General features: G+C 37.9%; 1 protein-coding gene across 2 annotated transcripts in view; it reads left to right on the top strand.

Moving 5' to 3' along the window:
• Nucleotides 1-18,306, top strand: part of WDR70 (WD repeat domain 70) — a 140,340-nt gene extending 122,034 nt beyond the window's left edge. The window contains exons 14-19 of one of the 2 annotated variants that reach the window (XR_012621629.1): nucleotides 4,028-4,128; nucleotides 5,568-5,647; nucleotides 8,424-8,540; nucleotides 8,916-9,078; nucleotides 11,146-11,285; nucleotides 17,030-17,104. Coding sequence is in view for 1 of the 2 variants with exons in the window: in XM_074812508.1 (XP_074668609.1) it covers nucleotides 4,028-4,128; nucleotides 5,568-5,647; nucleotides 8,424-8,540; nucleotides 8,916-9,078; nucleotides 17,030-17,114 (546 nt within the window). In the remaining variant the exon portion in view is untranslated. Of the gene's footprint in view, nucleotides 1-4,027; nucleotides 4,129-5,567; nucleotides 5,648-8,423; nucleotides 8,541-8,915; nucleotides 9,079-11,145; nucleotides 11,286-17,029 lie in introns of both variants that reach the window. The other variant, XM_074812508.1, reaches the window with a different exon arrangement.
• Nucleotides 18,307-20,840: the final 2,534 nt, after the last annotated feature.

Here is a 20,840-nt window from a genome sequence, read left to right as displayed (position 1 = left end):
CCACATCAGTTCCATGGATAAAATTATTTTCAGGATTTTTATGACTGGCTTCCAGCTCTTCATTCTACAAAGATATACTGTTCAAACCACCAGCCATTACATAAAATTTTTTTCAAATGTTGGAGATGTTTATGTGATGATACATTCTGCATTTTATCATTCCTATTTATTAAAATAAGGCTTTTTTTTCTGTTTGCAAAGCTGAGATATGACCTGGAATTTTCTGGATTTCAGAATCTATATAGATTTGTCTTGTTTCAATTTTAAATATTGTAAGAAACAGGTTAAGTCTTTCTGTGTTGAATTCTTGAATCTAGAATTAGTTAACTGAAGTTTGTTGTTGTTCTGGTGTTTGTATTTTCTGAGTCTTGAAGCTGTCATCCACAGGATTTCCTTACAACTAAACTTATGATTAGTGAATTGTTTTGTGCTAGATTTCCATAAAGCAGTGTTAGGCAATTTAATTCCCTGCTCTCTTACTTGTCTTACTAAGCATGAAGACTCCTTTGTAGGTGGAGTGAGAGCTTGCAGTTTGCTCTTAACTGCTGAGGTTATTGCTTCCAGCCTGATCTCCTGTCTCGGGGGCAATTACAACTAAAGTACCACCTTGTTTGTGTTGTGTTCCATTGCAGAGTGCAACCTTAAAATGAAACAAGTTATTCTTAAAAAGAGATTGTGGAATGGCAAATCTCCTTTCCATCTCAGAGAAACAGAAAGTGGCAGCAAGAAGCCCATGGGCATTTGCATCAGGCAAAGGAGTGTTGCCAGCAGGTCGAAGGAGGCCATGATTCCCCTCTACAGCTGGTGAGACACATTTATAGTGCCAGTTCCAGTTCTGAACTCCCAGCACAAGAGAGAGAGAAATTTATTAGAGTGAGACCGGTGAAGGACTGCAAAAGTGGTGAAAGGCTTGGAGTATCTGGCACAGAAGGAAATGCTAAGAGAGCTAGGATCACACAACCTGGAGAAGAGGAGGCTCATGGGGGATCTTATGTATAAATACTTGAAGGGGGACAGAAGGATGAAGCAGATAAAGCAAAGCTCAGTGGTGCCCAGTGACAGGACAGGAGGCAATAGGTATAAAACGAATTAAAGGAAATTCCACTTAAATGTGAGAAAGTGGTGTGGGGGTTGTTTTGTTTTGTGGTGTTTTGGGTTTTTTTTTATGATGGGGGTGATCATACACCGAGACAGCCTGCCCAGAATGGCTGTAGAGTTTCTGTCCTTGGAAGTATTCAAAACCAAACTGGATAATGTCTTGAGCTACCTGTAGTAGTTGACCATGCTTGGAGCAAGGGGCTTGAATTAGGTGATCTCCAGAGCTGTCTTCCAACTGCAACCATTCTGCAATTGTGTAGAATTCAGTATCAGTAGGTGGGTATCTACCTCTGTGCATAGGTAGGCCAAGCCAGGAAAACACTCCTTTTCCTCCTGTTAACGCACTTACTTGCTTGAGGAGCTGGAAGGTAGGACCTTCTTTCAGCTGAAATTTGATGTTTGGCATTTCCAGTGATAAAGTTGTCTACCTGAGTTATTCTAAGTGTAAACAGTAGGAAGGTTAGAGGCGTTGAAGGATAAACGCTCTTTAAGAATTAATTATTTTTGTATGATAAAGATTCCCTTTTCCCCGTCACTCCCAATGTTAAGACCTAGTCTACGATGAACCTCTTGTTGTATAGATGCTTAGAAATTTTACTTCTTTCAGATTGTATGATTGGGAAAAATTATTAGCATTTAGTTTAGTAATTTGGTCTTTTTAAAGTATTGCCCATTTCTAAAATAATCTGAAAATCTGCATCAGTAGTTTTTATTATTTCTTATAAAGTAGGTTTATATGCCAGTGGATTAATAAAATTACTTGCATGTTCAGAGCTTGTATTTGTTTAGTTTTTAAAAAATTATCTTCTGGGGACTTTTTACAGTTTCAGAAGATTTATAGGGCTTTATTTAATGGCAGTTTCTTTTGCCTGCTCTGGAGCACGTGCCATAGTGGGTTTAAGTGTGCTGTGCATGTTTGACAAGTTAGAAACTTAGCAATTCCCATCAGTGTTGAGCCACACTGTCTCAGGCTTTGTTTTTGTTGGCTGGTATCCAGTACCATGCTATAAAATACATTTACTTGACAGTAGAAAGTGGAGAACCACATTAACTACAAAGTTTAAAAAGGCTGGCTAAACACATGCAATAAATATTAATAAAAGGCCACCCACCTTTAACCTTCCATACTTACTATTAACTTTGTGTGTTTTAAGAGTTACTGTAGCATTTTGAGCATTACATAACAGTATGTAAGAATCTCTTATTTAAATCAAGCAACTTATTAGCAACCCTCTATTGTTTATTTTGATTGCTAGGGGCAGGGATCATGGGCATAATGCATTATCAGAATTCTACTTTGTACTTCAGAGTTACCTGTAAAAAGATAGTTGTCCTTTAATTGTCTCATAATAAACAAGCCAGGTTTCTTTGTACCTGTAAGCAAATGTGAAGGTATAATGTTGTATGCATATCTATGTAGAAGGAGGATGTTTTACAGAGTAACCTTGTAAAGAATGGTGAGTTGATTTGTGTAACTCAATTTTTCTTCCTAAACAAGAACACAGAGCAGAAAAACAGCTCAGAAGAGTCATCCATCATCTTGTAGTAAAATGAATTGCTGATTCATGATGGCTGAATGGGCTTCAGAATTTTTTCAGTATTTTTTGTTATGGGACTCATAACATTCAAAATAATTGGATCTGGACCAAACCAGAAACAGTATGGAACATGAAATGGGAAGTGGTTCAGGAGTCACTAGAGCTGATACATAACCATTCTTTTCCAGATTAAATGGTTGTCATCTCCCAAGTTATAGGGCTGTATTACACCCCTAACTATATTTTAGCTTTGCTGTATTTCTCTTGTTAAGACATTAGTGGTTCCCATTTTGTGAGTTCCATGTGCTGTACTATGTAAATTAAAAAAAATACAAATATAGATACTTTAATGATAAATGGATCATAGTGGTTGACTATTGAATTATTCATTCACTTTGAGAAGAGTCTTATTCCTGGCTTTTTTGAAAGGAAAAGTAGTAAGCTTAGGGGGAAAAAAAGGGCTAGGAAAATGAACATTGTTCAGTGAAATACTGACAGGATGATGCATCCTGCTAGCTGTGGATACATTTATTACATAGGTAACACAAACACTTGAGACCTGTCTTCAGTTTTATCCCTTGAAGATTTACTATGTCTCCAAAATAGATGCTTTTTTCTCCCAGTTAGTCAGATGCACGTGCAGGTTTTGTATGTTGTGTTGTCCTTCAGCAGATTGTGCCCACTTCTTTGGCTCTCTCGAGTCAGAAGCTCGAGTCTTACAGAGCTGCCTGCTGAATCAGACTGAGTACAATAATCACATGGAGATTCAAAGTCACACAGGGAGCTACACTATGTGTATAAAACAATGCTCTTAATGTCTGAAAATTAGTTTCTCTGCTGACCAGAAGGGTGATAGAACTGTGAGACATTGGCTTCAAATACCAAGTGGTTCTGGGTGTTCTGGGGAAGAAAGAACCAAGAGTGAAAATCAGCTGCTCTTCTGTTTTTGCAGTCAGTGAGTGAAAGGTCAGCACTGTGTGAGAAGAAGGGAAAAACAGATAAAGTAAACAACAGGGTGAAAGAATTAAAAATTAAGAATGCAGAAGTCATGAAGGCCTGTGTTGCTGTATCTGAAGCACTTCATTGTTCTTCCTCAAATCCCCCTTTAACTTTCCATTATGCCAACAAAGACCTGGAGTGGTTAGCCTGTGGAAACCACTGGTTATCACACTGCCACCAACTTGTATTTCCTTCTCTGTCTGCTTCCATGTATTATCACTTCTTTTACATTGTATTGTGTTCTGGAGAGGAACTTTTATTCGTTATTCACATAGTCATTTATGTGCTTAAGCTTGTTCCTGCTACAGTGTGACTTTGGTCCACTATTTGACAATATGTATATTAATTCTAAGACCTAGATGAATTACCAACTACCTGTTGCTTTATTTCAGAGTGTTGTGCGTTGCCTTTGGCATCCCAAGCTGAACCAGATCATGGTTGGTACAGGAAATGGTTTAGCCAAAGTGTACTATGATCCTGTCAAAAGCCAGAGGTATGTAATCGTGACTAATGATTAAGAACACTATTTTTTTTCTCAACTTTAGCCTGATTCTGTGGTTCTGTGATTATACTGAGAAATGAGAAAGCCTGGTTTAGTAACATTTGTTTTTCAGAGTTTTACTTATTTAGTAACAGTAGAAAGAAAAAAACACAAACAAACTAGTTTGTTTCTGAAAAGTGGCTCATTTTCCTCTGGGCTTTTCATGGTGCAGTATGCTGGCTGTTCTACCTGAATTTACAAACACTTTCATTTTTAATTGCATGAAATCTGCCTTTGATCTGATCTCTTGGAGGTTGCTGATGTGGTCTTATTGAAAGGATATTTCTTGTATTTAGTCACATTGTCTGATGTCTTTTTTTTTTTTTTTTTTTTTTCTGAAGTAAAAATCTTGTTTAGAAGCATTAACTTAAACTTCAGTGTCTGTGAAGTAATACCTGAAGACCCAGTCTGAGAGGGAGCACATTCCCATCTTTCTACTGCTGGCCTTCTCCCCCACCGCCCACCTATCACATGTGTACATCTAATGAAAAGGTGGTAGTGATTCATCAGAAGGTGTCTTTGTTAACCTGGAATGAAGAGGACTTAACTAGTCTATAAATACTTCTTTTGCAATTGATTTGCTTTTAGTGTCTGGACTGGCTGGAGAACTGGGACATGCTTCCTTCCTTCAGCAGGGAGGAAATGTACACTTCATCTACAATGAGTAGTATGAATAAGATGTTCTTCCCCTATATGCACTCGTACTTGTTTCACTGCCATCCAAAAAAACATACTGTGTTACAGTTCACAGTTTCTGGATACTTACTGTGACCTGGACACTTGGATGTGAAGATAAACTCTAATCTGCAAGATTTTATTTTTCTGGTCTTTGTCAATTTAGAGAACAAGAGAGTTGGTCATCATTGTTTGGACCCATCTCCAGAGGGCAGCATGAGTCTCCCAGGCACAGACCACAAGAGCACTAGCTCGGTTTTGTGCCCAGTTTGTTTCCTGGTACTTTTCATGAGGACAAAAATACCACCAGTTTAAACTTGTTTTGTTGCAGCCAGGCTTATGCAGTCTTCTCTGCTGTAGTGTTACAGGCATCTCTGGTTAGATAACTGCCACCTCTGCTGCTTAGGAAGAGTTCTAGGAGCAAATAATTGCCCATGTTTGGAGAGGAGCACTTTCAATGTGCATGCTACAAGTACTGTGGACAAATGAAGTGTGAAATGAATCTTCCACCCTTATTTCCGCATGTTATATAAACCGCTCTACAACAGAAACACTGATCTCTGTACCCTACTTCACATGTGCACGGACAGACAAAGATACACACATTCATGAATATTTAAAGTGCTATATAATTTTGTTGAGGCTGTGTCTTGAGTAAAAAATGGTTTCTGTTTGATATAAACAGACCAACTGAACTGCTGTATGTTTCCTCCTAGGGGAGCAAAATTATGCGTGGTCAAAACAAAACGAAAAGAGAGACAAGCAGAGACTCTTACACAGGATTACATTATAACACGTAAGGAATTTAAACGTATCTTTATAGCAGCATCCTTAGCGCTTTCCCAGGTTTGGAATTATTTGCAGATCATTTAGCTTTGTATTTTTCCCTCTAAAAAGTAGCAGTCTTTCATTAAGTGTTGATCATTGGAGTGAGATGTTAGTGCTTCATACAGATTTTTTTGTAGACTTGCACAACCAGAAAGGTATGCTCTGTAAGGTTGTTAAATAGTGGTTGGTTTCTAGATTCTGATGTACTTGAAATCCTGAAAGGGCGGCTGCCTTAAAAAAAAAAGCAACAAAAACAAACAAACAAAAAAAAAAACCTCAAAAATCTGGAGCTTTCTTAGATCTTCAGTTTTGCATACCTAAATTGGTGAGTGTAGGTGGGTTTAGGAAATGTTTTGCCACTTGGGAACATCAACACTGCCAGTGGCAAAATCAGAGACATTAGAGATAGAACTTGAACTAATTCCAAGTGAATTCCAAAATTTAGAACTTGCCCAGAGTTATATGGGGCTTTAAATGTCTTAAATATCTAGCTAGCCTTAGGGTTATACTTGTATATGACCTTATGTTCATATTAAGGCTCACTGATGCATAAGAAATAGTTACCATTGTTACTATAAAATGTTTAGTGATCTGCCTTTTCCCAAGGGTAAATCTTACAAGGGGATGAGGGGATCAACTGAGAGATTTTGGCCCTCCCCATTAGCATTGCCCCATGTAGTATTTCCTCATGTGAAATGAGAACAGTCACATAGTTGTGCTGTCCTGCTTCTCTTCATGCTCTTCCAATTCCACAGGGTCTGGATTCAGCTCCGTTTTCCTGTAGTCTTGTTCTTAGAAACAGTTGAACCATTTCTGTAGAACAAGTAGTTGTTTGGCAGCATAATAAATAAGTTTAGAATGAGAAAATCTGAGCAGTCTTGGCCACCAGGCCCTTATCAAGTCACTTTGGTTCTGAGTTCCCACCTCAGGTACTTTCTAACCCACAGCTGTCTCCAGCTTACCTCACTGCAGCAGACGTCCAACTCCAGGTTTTGGGTAGTAGTGTGTAAAGTAGCAGCTGACAAAGATCAGGGGAATTTATCTCCTTTGGGTGCTCTTGTCAATCTAGCCTTGACTATATCAGCATGTGATCTCTTATCTAAATACTTTGTGTGCACTGTTGTTAGTGTTTATACTGTAAAGAGCTTTTGTGATTTTTTTTTTAAAAATTTTCTGCTTAAAATCCAATGAAACTTGTGTATTCATTGGCATTTATAAATGCCGTTCAAAGATTTAGATCCCAATTATGCAAAGCTTTGGAATTCTATCACTGAGTTTTAGCTCTTTAACTGTTTCTTTTGAATCATTTTGAAACTCAATAAGGATCCTTCCATATAAAGCAATGCAAAAAAATGTTGTAAGGGTTTGCTTTGCAAGTTTTAAAGTTTGTTGCATATTTTGGCATATTTTGGAAACTTTTCAGAGGTTAGATGTCTGTCTTTTAAGCTTATAGGTAGAACTTGAGAGAACTGAAGATCTCAGAAGTCTTCTGCAAAATGAACTGACTCCTTTTTCCTCTTTCTCCTCTTTTTTTTTTCCCCTCTTCCTTTGGACTTCTAGCTGCTCTTTAATCTCAGGATTGTCTTTAATAGCTATTTAAAATGCAGGAATGTTATTCTGAGGGATTATGTGTTACTTTTTAAAACACAGGAATACCCAGTTTGGGTTTCTCTTAGCCAACCTTGACTCCACAAATGGCAAAAGCTTGGATCTGTGCATTAGTCCCCTCAGATGCTCTACTCAAACCGATCAAGCTTAGTGCTTGCCAGCAAATTGTCCCAGGCAATATGCAAAAATAAAACCTAAACATTTATTTCCAAAAATCTACTGCTCTGCCACCTGGTTGTGACTTCACTCAGGCTAATAAACTTAGCAGGCTTCCAGAAATAAGCTGAAAAATCAAACTGCTATGTCCCCGGATGCTGCTTTCCATTTTTTATTCAATATAGGGCCAGTGCCCCCAGATTTAAGATTTGTTTGGTTGGGTTTTGTCTTTGTTGGGTCTTTTGACCACAACACAATTTTCCATGTTTTTAGAAACAGCAGTAATCAGAATACCTGAATGTAAGAGCTAAACTCACCACAAGAAAACCATGTCCCTTAACATGGTGTTTCTTTGTTGCTGACAAATGTCTTTTGTCTGAGCAGACCAAAACCATTAGTGTGACTGAAGATAACACGTTTTAAATCCTGAGAATTTAGCCAGATTGACTCAGTTACATGTATTCTTCCAACCTTGATTCATCTCATAATTTAAGAAGAAACATCATTGTGACTTCGTATGCAGAAACATTATGTTTTGGATCATTGAGGGGATTCTGCCTCTCTCTGTTTCAGATCCAAGAATGCATCTAGGGTTTTGTCAAGCTATTAGAGTATATAGAAAGCTGTAGATACATGGAAAGCTAAGAAAAGAGCAGTGGGTTGGTCACAGTGCTAATGTTGAGAACTGAATGAGAGAGGACTAAATTAAATATGCATAAACTGTGCAAACAGTATTGTGGATTAAAGGCTCCTGCCTGAAGGAACCCTGGAAATCTGGCTGCTTTCATCTTTGAAAAATTCAGCAGAAAGCAGCCCTCTAAAATACACCTCAGCAAACCACTGCTTGGAAAAAGAAGTACTAGGAGGCTGCTTCTGCCACCTTTTCCATTGCAAGGAAGAATCCCAGTCTTTGTAATTAAAACCTTAAAAAGAATATGGAATTTCTAACATTTCTTTTCCTCCAAACTGTGACCCTTCAGCCCACGCGCTTCCAATGTTCCGTGAGCCGCGGCAGCGAAGCACCAGGAAACAGCTGGAGAAGGATAGGCTGGACCCCATGAAGTCTCACAAACCTGAACCTCCAGTAGCAGGACCAGGTAACCTAGACATAATCATTTCAGACTGTCACATGCCAAAGGGACTGTCATACTTGGGTTCTACACTCGTTCAGATTTGCATTCAAACTGTTTTGGGTGGTGACTCTACTATATATGTATGGACAGTGTCCAGCACTATAAGACATTGGTCTTTGATTGGAGTGCTTGCCTGGAATAAGTTAATAATCACAATGACTTACTCCAAGTTACATAATCAGTAAAACAACTGTGTGAATGCAGCTCTAAATTAAGACTGTTCCTATAGTATTAAATAACTTCTTTGTGTCAGATCACAGTTACAGACACAATACAACATTTCTTAGTTTATTTCTTAAATATTTTTCTCTAAAATACTCTTTCTTTTTTTTGCCACAGGTCGTGGTGGGCGTGTTGGAACTCATGGAGGCACCTTGTCATCATACATAGTCAAGAATATTGCACTGGATAAGACAGATGATAGCAACCCTCGAGAGGCTATTTTACGTCATGCAAAGGAAGCGGAGGAGAATCCATACTGGGTTGCTCCGGCATATGCTAAGTAAGGAAACAATGAAAAATACAAGTAATATTTCTGGAGGCTAGTGGGAGTTTGGTAAAAATAGAAGACACACATTTTTAATGGTATACTTTGCCTTTTCTGGATTGCTGCCACAAATATGTAAACCAAGAATAGCCTATACTCTTCTATGAAGAGAAGTTTCCAGGAGGCTAAATTGTTGAAATTTGATGTTGCCATTTTAAAAATGTACTTGTCAGTGCTAGAAAATTATTTTAAAGCTTTCTAAGTTGGTTAGAATTTAGAATCTTCTCCAAATCAATGCCTGAAATTGCAGTATACCTTTTAATAAGGTACTGTTCCATTGATAGACTGGGATGATAAGTTTTCCAATATGCCCTCTGGTTCTGACTCAGTTTTAGGTTAAACCTTCAAAATATTCACTTGGTTTTAAGACAGTATATTTTAGAAGATTTCTCAAATGTTGCAAGTTTTTGTTTGAATTTTTCCTACATAAGGACCTGAGTACCTGCTTGAATTAACTTGGTGTTAAAGGTATAGCAATACTAAAAATTGCACTGATAAAATCTCCTACCAAAAATTCAACATAACAAAATGAGTTTTCAGTTGTTGTTACATAAATTACAAAGCCTCATCAAGATTATGGTAGTAAAATCTTGGTAATCCCACAGATGGTAATTTACTCAGTTTAAATTCTGTGTATGAGTATGGTATTTGCGTGCATGTGTTACAATGAAAACTGTGCAATATACTTCTAGAATGCTTTTTACTAAAGATTTTTTTTTCAAAAAATAAATACAATTCAAACCATTAAATGAATACATTCACAGTAGTACTAAAATAAATACTGAATAAATGCATTTCATAGTAATGAACAGAAACTACCACTCTAAAACTTACTAAAATTTTCACATTTTGTTGTTACCATTGATGGTTTTGTTCCACAAAATAATTTATCTAGTATAAGTAGTATTTTCAAAATGCGTAAGGAAGAGGTTTTGAAGAGATGAAATAATCTGCACAGAACAGTCTGCCAGTAACAAACTGGTTTTTTGTTTCCAGCCCAGTGTTTTATCTCCTAAGCTTTACATTCATTAGTACTTTACTGACTGTACTTTCTTTATTAATGTTTAGCTCTTTAGTGAAACAATCACCACCTCTTTCCAGAAACCCAAAATATATTAAGAATCATAGCTGCTTCTAGTGGTGACACTTGTTTTCTGACTTGACCCACATGTTCGCAAAAGATAACTGAATAGCTGTTCCAAACCATTTTGAGAAGGTCAGTGACCCAGCCTGGCTTTGACTGGTTAATTATTAAGTATAGCATCCTGCTAATTCATGAGTATGGCATTTGGTGTTGTACATCAAATTGGTGCATTATACAGGATCACCCTTGATACCAAAGAAGGAATATTTGAAATTCTGATTCTGTAACAGTTGTAATGAATATGCTAAATACTGATTTTTCATTGTTTGGGACTTCATGTTTGCCAGAGGTGAAGTTTACTTTGAATGTAGGCACCTGGTTTTATTTCAGATATGCAACTATCCATTCTCAAAAGTAAATACAATCACACATTCCATCAGGTAGATAGATACCTCAGTATATTTTTGGCTCAGTAACTTCATTGATTGTATATTAAATTTCATCCCTGACACCTACAATGTAGTAGACATGAAAGTTTTAAAACATAGCTGTATTACAGCAGGCTTACTGTGTCAGGTGGGCAGATCTCATTACAGTTTCTTCTTAAAGATGTAGCTGCAGGGGAAGAAGAGAGCTGGCTGAGAAGTGGGGAGGATGCAAGTCCAGACTGCTATTAACTTACACACCAGACGGTGATATGTATGTGGGGGAGCTGGACTACAGCCAACATCATGCTGCCTTGATGGTTTTGTCAGCTGGTAATACTCATGCCACTGAAACTGCTGTTATCCTTGCTTCAAAAGCTTGTCTTTCAGACGTACTCTATGCAAAGAGGATTATTTATTATTATGGTGGTTGTTGTTGTTATTATTATTATTATCTAAGACATTAAGATGCAAAAACTTTCTTTATAATTGTGTTATATTCTTAATTTTCAGAAATGAAGGTCAGTGTTAACAGCTGCAGACCAATGGCAGTCATAGGATTTGTTAGCTGCTTGCCTGCACAGACGGATAATGCAGAAAGCTGTGTTAATTATATCCTATATCTGACTTTACGGGACATGTATGTTAACCCTGTACGTAAAGCATCTTACAGATGTTCTTATGGGTGCATATTTAATAAAATATGCAAAGTACAAATAATACTCGATTGTAAGAGTGTCCCTGGTGGCCATGGTAAAATCAGGAGTTCATAATAATGAGCAGTATACATACCTAGGGAAACTGGTTCTTTAGCTATAGCATAAGATATACTATAGAGTTACAAAAGGTGATATTCTGATACATACTTAAAATTACATACTGTCTTGACACCTAGAAAACATACATCCAGTATGTTTCATTTTTTTAAATAGTGTTTATTCTTTTTACTACTTATTTCTCTGCTGTCAGTCTTTCCACATTTCTTGTGGTGAGTTTTCACTTAAATATGGTATAAAACTAAACGCTTAATATATCTCTTGTTTGACAAGGCTTTTGTTGTCTAATGGGTGATTATTCACTTAGAGGTTTTCATTCTCCTTCTTAAGAAAAAGTCTAAGGAAACTACAGTTACTTCATTTTCTTCAGTGATGGTTTTTAAATAATTTTAGACTGAGAAGACTGAAAAACTGCCCTTTTTCTCATTAGGCAGAATTTTCATAACTCTGTGATGACTGGATTAGGGGTTCGTCTGGTCCTGATTCATACTGATAAGGTCATTCTAAATCAGATAACTGACTTCATGCTTTTTTAATTGTAGTTTCACTTCAGTAATTCTTATAAGAAATACCTGCAACATGACTTTTGCTGTTAGTTTATACTATGTAAAAATATTTCCTTTTTGTTGGAGTTAAAGGTGCCTAATTTATTCTTGAGGCCAAATAGTCATTTTTATTATTTATCACTTGAAAATTTTTTCAAGCTTGTTATCATTAGCCTGACCTTTCTGTTTCTCCTAAAATTTGAGCCAGAAAAGGAGGGGAAAGTACATAAGAGGTGAAAAGATCAGTGAAAAAACAGATGCTGCTAAAAAGGATAGTGGGGATGATAAGATGTACATGCTGAATCAGGGGATGACATGTCACAGAAGCTCAGTGTGAATAAAGTGTCAAAAAAGATGTGATCAGTACAGTAGAAAAATCATAATGAATGAGGATAAAGAAAAGATCTTGAGATTTTTCAGGAAAAAGCTTGTTGGAGACCTTGGCAACAGCCATTCCAGTGGAGTGAAAGGAAAAGCAGGACAGATTGAAGATTTCAAGTAAAGAACTACAGGAAAGGAACTTGAGGCATCAGTTGTAAATGTTTGAAAATTGCATTCTTTGTGAGCTGTTTGCTTTAACACAGCTGTACAGAGATACTATAATGACTTCATATGTCCCTCTGAAGAATCAGCAGGAATTACTAAGATTTGTAGCTGAGGATCTAATCAGGCCCACATGTAGCTCTCTTCTCTCCCAGAAGAAAGGTGAGGGTGAAATTTCCCTCCCCACCAAGATAGACCAGAGTTCTTAAAAAACACCTTTCAGTTCAGTGATGTTGCCCCTGTTTTGCTGACTTTGTCATTGCTGCTTATCACAGGAAAAAGGCAATGACTTGAAGCCTGTAGCTGTGCTGTATCACAGAACTTTTTCTCAATGGTGGTACAGTGCGTGAAGTGGCTCAAGTATCTTCAGTTGAAGAAGCAGGACTGAACAGAATGTTTTGTAACAGTGATTTTGTTGTCACATGTTGCTATATTTAAGCTAAATATTTTTTTTGGAAATAGGCAATTTTGAGAGGGAAGCCTCTGAGATTCAGAGAAGAGTCAGGCTGATTGGTCTGGTAAGGAATACAAAGGAGCCCGATGGTGTAAACCTTCACTTTTCAGTCTGGAAATAGCCTTTATTACATTATTCTGGTTTCCGAGCGTGCTTGAAAGTCTTTTTTTCTTTGTTTCAGTGCAATATAAACACAAATTTCAAAAGTTATTGCAACATGAGTCAGATGCTGTGATACGCAGTTGTTATCTCCAGCTGGTTTAGCTGTAGCGGTATTTTTTTTAGCCGCTAGTCTGTGAACCTCAGATGTCCATGAGCTACTTTTATTGGATCCCTGAAAGGTAATTAAGAAAAACAACCCATAACCAGAGGGATTATGGTGGCTCTAAAGCAGTCTGCATGGCCCCTGGAAGTTTTTTAGGGGGTCTGCGTATCTAAATATGTTGAAAACCACTGAAATAGAGAAGCATGCGTTGTGAATAAATCATGTTAGTTTGTTTTTCTGTTTATGTTTGCAGCCTGTTAGTGTAACCCACAGTAAGAATGCATTTGTGAGTGTATGAGATACTGGTTTCAGCTGACAGTCAGTCACGTGGAAGCAGAGGATCATAGAATAATTTAGGTAGGCAGGGACCTCTGGAGGTCGTCTAGTCCAACCTCCTGCTTAAAGCATGTTCACTTAGATCAGGTTGCTCAGGTCCAATTAGATTCATGTTGTTCAGGGACTTGCCCAGTCACATTTGAATATCCTCAAGGACGGAGATTCCACAACACCTCTGGGCAGCCTGTTCCAGCAGTCTGGTTGGCAGGCATGGTATGCCCTTGTTAAATCCACGCTGGCTGTTCCTGTCACCTTTTTGTCCGCCATGTGCCTAGAAATGCCTTCCATAGGGATTTGTTCCATAGCTTTCCCAGGGACTGAGGTTAGATATACAACCCTGTAGTTCCCCCAGTCCTCCATTTGCCCTTCATAAAGATGATGATGCTTTCCTTTTCTAGTCATCAAGAACCTCTTCCAGGCACCATGGCCTCTCAAAGATTAGAGTGGCCAGCACCCTCAGTACCTTTGGATCCATCTCATCTGATCTCATGGATTTGTGTATGTCCAATGAGCTACATAATTCCCTGTCTCTGTCTTCCTCTTCCGTTGGTAATGTGTCACTCCCTCCCAAAGACTCTGCTGTTAGTGTAGGGGTCCTCGGAGACCTGAGGACAGACCTTCTCAGGGAAGACAGAAAAAAAAGCACTGAATACCTTGACCTTTTCTGTACCCTACGTTAGTGGGTTACCTGCCCCATTGAGCACATTTTCCGTAGCATTCCTTTGGTTGTCAGTGTAGCTGTAGAAGCCCTTACTGTTTTTGTTGCCTTTCACGTTTCTTTCCAGTTTCAATTCCAGCTGGGCTTTGGCTTTCCTGACTCCGTTCCTCCATGTTCACGTAATGCTTCTGTTCCTTTTGACTAAGGCTCTCCCTACTTCCAATCTGTGTTCTTCCTGTTTGGGGTTTATCTCTGTCAGGACATCCTTGTGCATCCATAGTAGGCTTCTGTCAGACTTCACTTTCTGCTCATGGGATGGAATGTGTTTTGAGGAGATTGTCTTCAAAGATCAACCAGCTCTCCTGGGTCCCTTTGCCCTCCATGGCAGTCTCTCATGGGACCTGCCAAGCAGATCCCTAACAAACTGAAATCAACCCCAAAAGTCAAGGATAAATAAAATTGAGAAAGTTGATGGAGAAGAAGAATACAGTTTTCCACATGTATTATTTAGCCCTCAGAAAGAAAAATATTTTGAAGTAGTAAACCTGTTTTGATATTTTTTAATAAATATTAATCATGCAGCAAACTCCTACTACACTAGCAATCTCTAATGCAGTTACTAAGCAGAACAATTTGCGTTTAAATTAAATGATCACTGTTGAGAATGCTATAACAGGAACAGTGTTTTCTATGCTTATGTCTTTAAAATGGTCAGACATATGAATCACCCTAGGTGTCCCAGTTACTGCTGTGTAGCTTGTGGAGGTGGAACAGTTTACATTTCAGCTGAGCTGAGGCTACAGCCATTTCATGGTAATTTTAAAAACCAAGATAGCAAGCAGACCTGATTTCCTCCTTATGTTTTTGCTTTAGCTGGTTACTGCTAGATTATGCTACAGTTTTTTGTTTTCTCCCCCCACCCCCAGCTTTGCTGGACTCAGTAGCATACTTCCTAGGTGTCTGTAACTTTTCTCTGTGCCACTCCTATCCTGGAAAATACGTAGGTTCTGCTGCTTGTTTCACAAATTAAGTCATTCTTCTTGGTTGGAAGTTTCTAACCACGATTATGACAGTTGCAGGTTTTGTGGTCACAGATGACAGGTTTACACTTGATTCGTTGCACTTTATTGACAAGCATCTCAGTACTAACCTGATGTGATCCTATATGGCATCTAGATGTCTTGCATCTTCTGTGATAAAAGGAAGGTATGCTGTTAAAATGGGCTAAATAAACTTCCATCAGTATGTTTTGAAAAAGAGAAGGTTCTAAACATTCCACCTCTTCAACAGTTAACAAAATCCAGTATTTTGGCCAATAAAGACTACAGTCCTGGTGTCCATTTTGGATTGAATGTTGATTTTTTTTTTTTTAATCCTCCTTCAGTGATTGGTTGAGTAGAGTTTATGTAACTATTTTCAAATTAAATTTTTAAATCGGAAAATTTGTTTTAATCTTAGTTCTGTGTTCCACGGAGAACAGAATGACTCACCGAACTTCCAGTAGTGTAGGTCCTCATCTGGGTACAAGATCTGCTTAGGTGTAATGAGATGCACAGCCTGCATTCAGAGACTGTGTGCCAATAGAGTCCTGCAGTAGGACCATCTCCGGAACATCTTCATATACTCCTTACCTCCATGGCAAACTTGGAGGATGGAGGAGAAGGCGGGTGCTAGAAAGATCCTATAGATAAGGGGAGTTGTCTTTGACTAGTTTTGGTGACTTTAAATCTATTTTGTGCCTCATATTTAACAAGTGAACAATCCTGCTCTTTAATAGCTGATGGCTTGCTATTACTTTTCAAAGTCAGTGGCAACACCAAATTATGCCTATTGTGTTAGGTAAGGCAGACACAATTTTGTTAAGGTTTATGCATTTTGTAGAGTTTGTCAGGTAACAGTTGTTATAATAGTGCTTCACATCCTTAAACTGCTGTAAAAGCATTAGTTAATACGTTGAGATGAAGACTGCCTTGGCTGCATTTTATACTTTGTTGTGTCTGTTGTAATCAGAAGTTGAGTACAGCCAGCATCAGAAACCTGGTAGTTTCAAGCTCCACAGTGATTGTGCTGCGAATTCAGTTGGAAAAGGGGACCATGCAGTGATTAAAGTGTAAAACAGGGGAACTGAATGTACAAACAGTTTATTGAAATGCTACTTGATACTGTGTTCGTTTAAAAAGTAATCAATAATTATTTTTATAAAGTTTAAGTGTTATTTAAAATACAAGTAAACAGTGGAGGAATAGATACTATCAAGCTTGACTGCAGGATACACTGTGTTCTCGTATGAAGATCATGAGGTTTTTTATGTTACGGTAGCACTGGATAAAGTCTCTGGAGGAGAGGCTGGGTTTTTTTATGCGTAGGCTAATCCAGAAACCTGGTTTAGCTGTTATGTTTTCACTTACTGGCTGCTGTCATACAACAGTGTAACAAAATGGAGGTTTCTTTTTTTAAAATCGTGGAACGGCAAGACCTGTGGCTCCATTTTTCTAGCATTGTATTAAATTGATTTGTTCTTCCCTTCTATCTTAATTTTATTCATGGAATACACAGATAATGATTGCAAGCTGATGAGGAAATAATACTTGCAAAAGATGTGTGTTTGTTATGCTTGTTCTTTGCTTGAGAGCTTCAAGTTTCTTCAGTTCTCAGAAGGTTAGTTGATAGGTTTGTGTTGAAAATGAAAAATTGTCAAGTCTAGGATGCTCCTTTTTTACATATGGAAAGGATGTCATTTGTGTCTATGCGTGTCTAATATAGTTTCTGATTAAAAAATTGTTGTCTAACCATGACTTTAATCTTTTTAATGTTTTCTAGAACACAGCCCAAAACAGTTTTTGCAGAAGTGGAACCAGAAGATGATGAAACAGACAAGCCAGAGTGGAAAAAACGTAAAATTTAAAAAATTTGGTTTAAAGAGTAATTTTAGAGCATTTGAAACAAAAGTGCAGCATTTATTTCTTTAGTTTTTGGTAGTGAATCAAAATTTGAAAACAAAAATTACTTCAGTTTGTAAAACTTATTGCAGTGTTTTATGGAGCTATACCAAAGCAGCTTCACACAGATGATGAAGAAACCAAATCCATAACCAAATCCAAACATCTGAAACCAACAAGACTATGGGGCTCACCAAAACAATGCTCCAGTGACATTTAACAAACTCTAGGTTCGGTGTACCCCTTGGGGAAGTTACTATTACACAATGACACAGAAGAATGACGGCCCATAAGAATGATGACTCCAAAGTGTGCACGCACTCACTGGAAGGGAAACCTCTCACCCAAGGGTACCCAGAAGATCGTCTTCGAGGTCTTTTCCAGCCTAGATGATTCTGTGTAATCCCTCACCCAAGGGGGCGAGGGCTCATTCAAGGATACCCAGAAGTAGTATTCACTCACTGGGGGGGTAAGGGAGGGCACTCAATCCTGGGAAGTTTTGTTGGGTGGCATCCCAATCCCAAGGGGAGGGCTTCTGATCACAGACCCGCTGCTCTGAGGAGAACCACTCAAAGGGGGTCTCTAGCAGGGGCCCCATTTTGTAGCCTGGTCATATCTGAGCTGTGGTGATATATGGTCAGCGTTCTAGAAAATTCTCTCAACCGAGGCATTTTGCTGGCTGAGGACCTTGTCTGTTGACCAGGGGTCCCACCTCCCCTTTCCTGCTGCAGGGAGTTGGGGGAATGGTGCGTGCTGCTGTGCACCCGTCCAGGGTGTGTACAGGGCACGTACATGACAGCAACCACGGTGTGCTGGCAGAGGCGTGAGGGTGAGGGTGCGAGAGAGCCGGCGGCTGCTGTGTTAAAAGCTGGGGCATGGTGCTCCTGACACTCGGTGTAAAAAGGATTTGTTGCGTTACACTGGATTGTAATCACACATCTGAATTTTGTAATAAGGAATTAATTATATTGTGCAAAAAGAACTCTCTATGTCTGTTTTTAGCTTTGTGTTTTAAGTGAAAAATAATTCTTTATAAATAGAACTCCAGTGAATTCATTATATTGCCAAATGTTTTTTTAATTACTGCTGACTTTACAAATGCTTTGTCATGAGTGTTCAACGATTTTAAGTATATAAATAAAATAATACAGTTTCTGAGCCTCCTTTTAATTTTTTTCTAGTTAAGATTTCACTAATTGACTCCTTGGTTACAAGTAAAACAAAGTTTACACTTTTCTTTAGATTAATATGGAATAATCCAGTTTAGTTCATCTGTGTGCTCACAAAAGTTCCAATTTAGTGCTCACTTTGTGTGAACTTTAGAAAACATGTTTACTAGTGTCTATTCTTTTTGAATGGTGTTCCTGTTAAGTATGTATAGTGTCTCATAGTATTGTATTCATAAGTGTTAGGATAGAGCAGAGCTGTGTATTTATTATCGGGTCTTTGCATCTCCTGACTTTGTTGTATGCCTGAATTATGTATATTCTGCCTCACGCTGTCTGAAGACTGATACTATCCTTTATAAAGTTGTTGCTTAAATGTTGACAGTTTTCATTGTTTAACACAAAATTGCAATTCTTAATGTCATAAAGTGAAGGACAGATTTAAAACTAATGTCCTTTAGAGAAGGAGAACAGAACCCAGGTTAGTTCTAGGCATTTATATTGTGATTATAATAATACACAATATGCTAAGTATTGTGATTATAATAATATATAATATAGCAGGAAATCTGCATTTCCACTAAGAGTAGAGAGTAATAGACAGCCTAAACAATCAAGCTTTCTTAATTATGAATAGATTCTGAAGGCATATTTTAAGGCTATATTTAGCAAAGCACTTAATCACCTTCCTAACTTCAAGTGTGTGGTCCTGATAGTCGGCAGAGCTTCGATTTTTATTTTTTTTTAAGCACTGTTCTGCATCACTATTTTATCATATGATTTCCTTCTCCAAGCTTATCTATCTTTTTCAATTAATCATTTTTATACATTAGGGAAAAGTAAGCCTGACTTCAAAAGGTGTAGTGAGCATTGGCGTAACATTCCCACAAAAACATATTTTCACTGCTTTCACTCAGTGTAGTCTTTTCATGAGAGTGGAACCTTGCTAAATAGTCCACAACTTGGTCCCTTGTAAAAATATGTAAAACTTATGTAGAATAGCGAATCAATGCTTAATTTACATTTGCATCTGTAATATGTAGAATGAAGGAATGTAGAATGTGGGCAGTAAATGGAGGAGAAAAAGTACCAGATGAAGAGCAGTGGTTGTTAACAAGACCTGCTAAACACCTCCCTATGCAATGTCCCCCTCAACAAATAAACATTAAATGGTATTGTTTCATTTAAGGCTACTTTTTGTCATCTTTTCATTGAAAATACAAAATAAAGTATTTTCAAATAAATTTCTATAAAATCTTGAATAAGATTTTTAAAGGATTAGTGTGACCTTGGTTTTAGGCTGAATATTAACAGTTTATCATTTCTATTGTTAGTTTTTCACTGAGGCAGTGTGGCTTAGGGAGCAGAGCTGCAGGGAAAGGCAGATGGAAAAATGCTGCAGCTGTTCTCTGAGCTTGAGGGGAGCTTCTCCTTTTATGTTATTTATTCATATCAGCTAGATGGTTTCCTAATTCTTGAAAGAATGGGTTCTGTAAGTGAACCCTGCAAAATAAGAGTTCATCATTATTACTTACAGTGATTAATTGTCTTGAATGACAGTTTTAGCAGGCTAGAATTTAAAACAGTGCCTGTGCAGATACGTATTAAAAAGATTTAAAAACAACTTAAATTGTACTTACATTTTAACTCTTGGCTTGGTTTGTTTGCTATAGTCCTTACACTGGAATTTCAGGCATGTTCACCAACAAGGCAAATCTTAATGCATTTTTTAATCTTGGAACAGCTCAGTGTAAGAGTTAATCCAGTCAGGAAGGAGATACGAACAGTCTGCTTGACCCTACTTGGGACAGCAAACTCTGACTCAACCCTTTGAATTGTCCAGGGAAAAATCTTAACGTTAAAACTATTAACATGATTAAATTTTTGGTATGAAAGATAGAACTCTACTTGCAAACTGGAATATTGTATTATTTTTTCACTAACCTAATTTTCTCTTAAACTTCATGAAGGACCTAGGTTTTAATAATTGCCAAGTTGTAATCTTGGTCCTCCATGTGTCCATATTTGGTGTTAATGTGGCCAGAGTCCAGATGGGCTTTTGTTTCCGTATTTCTGAAGCAAGGTGGGCGAAGACTTGTTTACAGAGGTGCCACAGTCATCACTAGCACTTTATCGTGCAGAATGGCTGCCATGATGTTTTCTCCAAACCTGGATTTTTCTCTCCATGTTCTGTGCAGCTTCTAGATGTTTTGTTACAGAAATTTATGGTCTTTTGTCCTTTGTGCTAATGACTAAGTTAAGACCAGCTGTTAAGTACTACATACCTATCCGTAGGACCAAGGCTTTTCCTGCCAGATCATTGCAGTCCACTAGTTGGTGGTCATCCTGGTTTCCCATTTCTTCTTTATGTTGCTGCTGTTGGTATAGAGGTCTTAATTTGATTCTGTAGTCCTTTGTGTTGTCCTATCCTTATTCCTCTGTCCTATCTTATTTTTTAAGTCTTCTGTAACAGGTGAGAAGATTGCTAAGGCTGACTTTTCCTCTGGCTGTTTGCAACTGCTTCAT

Source organism: Strix aluco, chromosome Z (assembly GCF_031877795.1).
Source record: "Strix aluco isolate bStrAlu1 chromosome Z, bStrAlu1.hap1, whole genome shotgun sequence".
NCBI lineage: Eukaryota > Metazoa > Chordata > Aves > Strigiformes > Strigidae > Strix > Strix aluco.
Note: the sequence above shows the minus strand (reverse complement) of the source record. Positions and strands in the feature narration are given on the sequence as shown.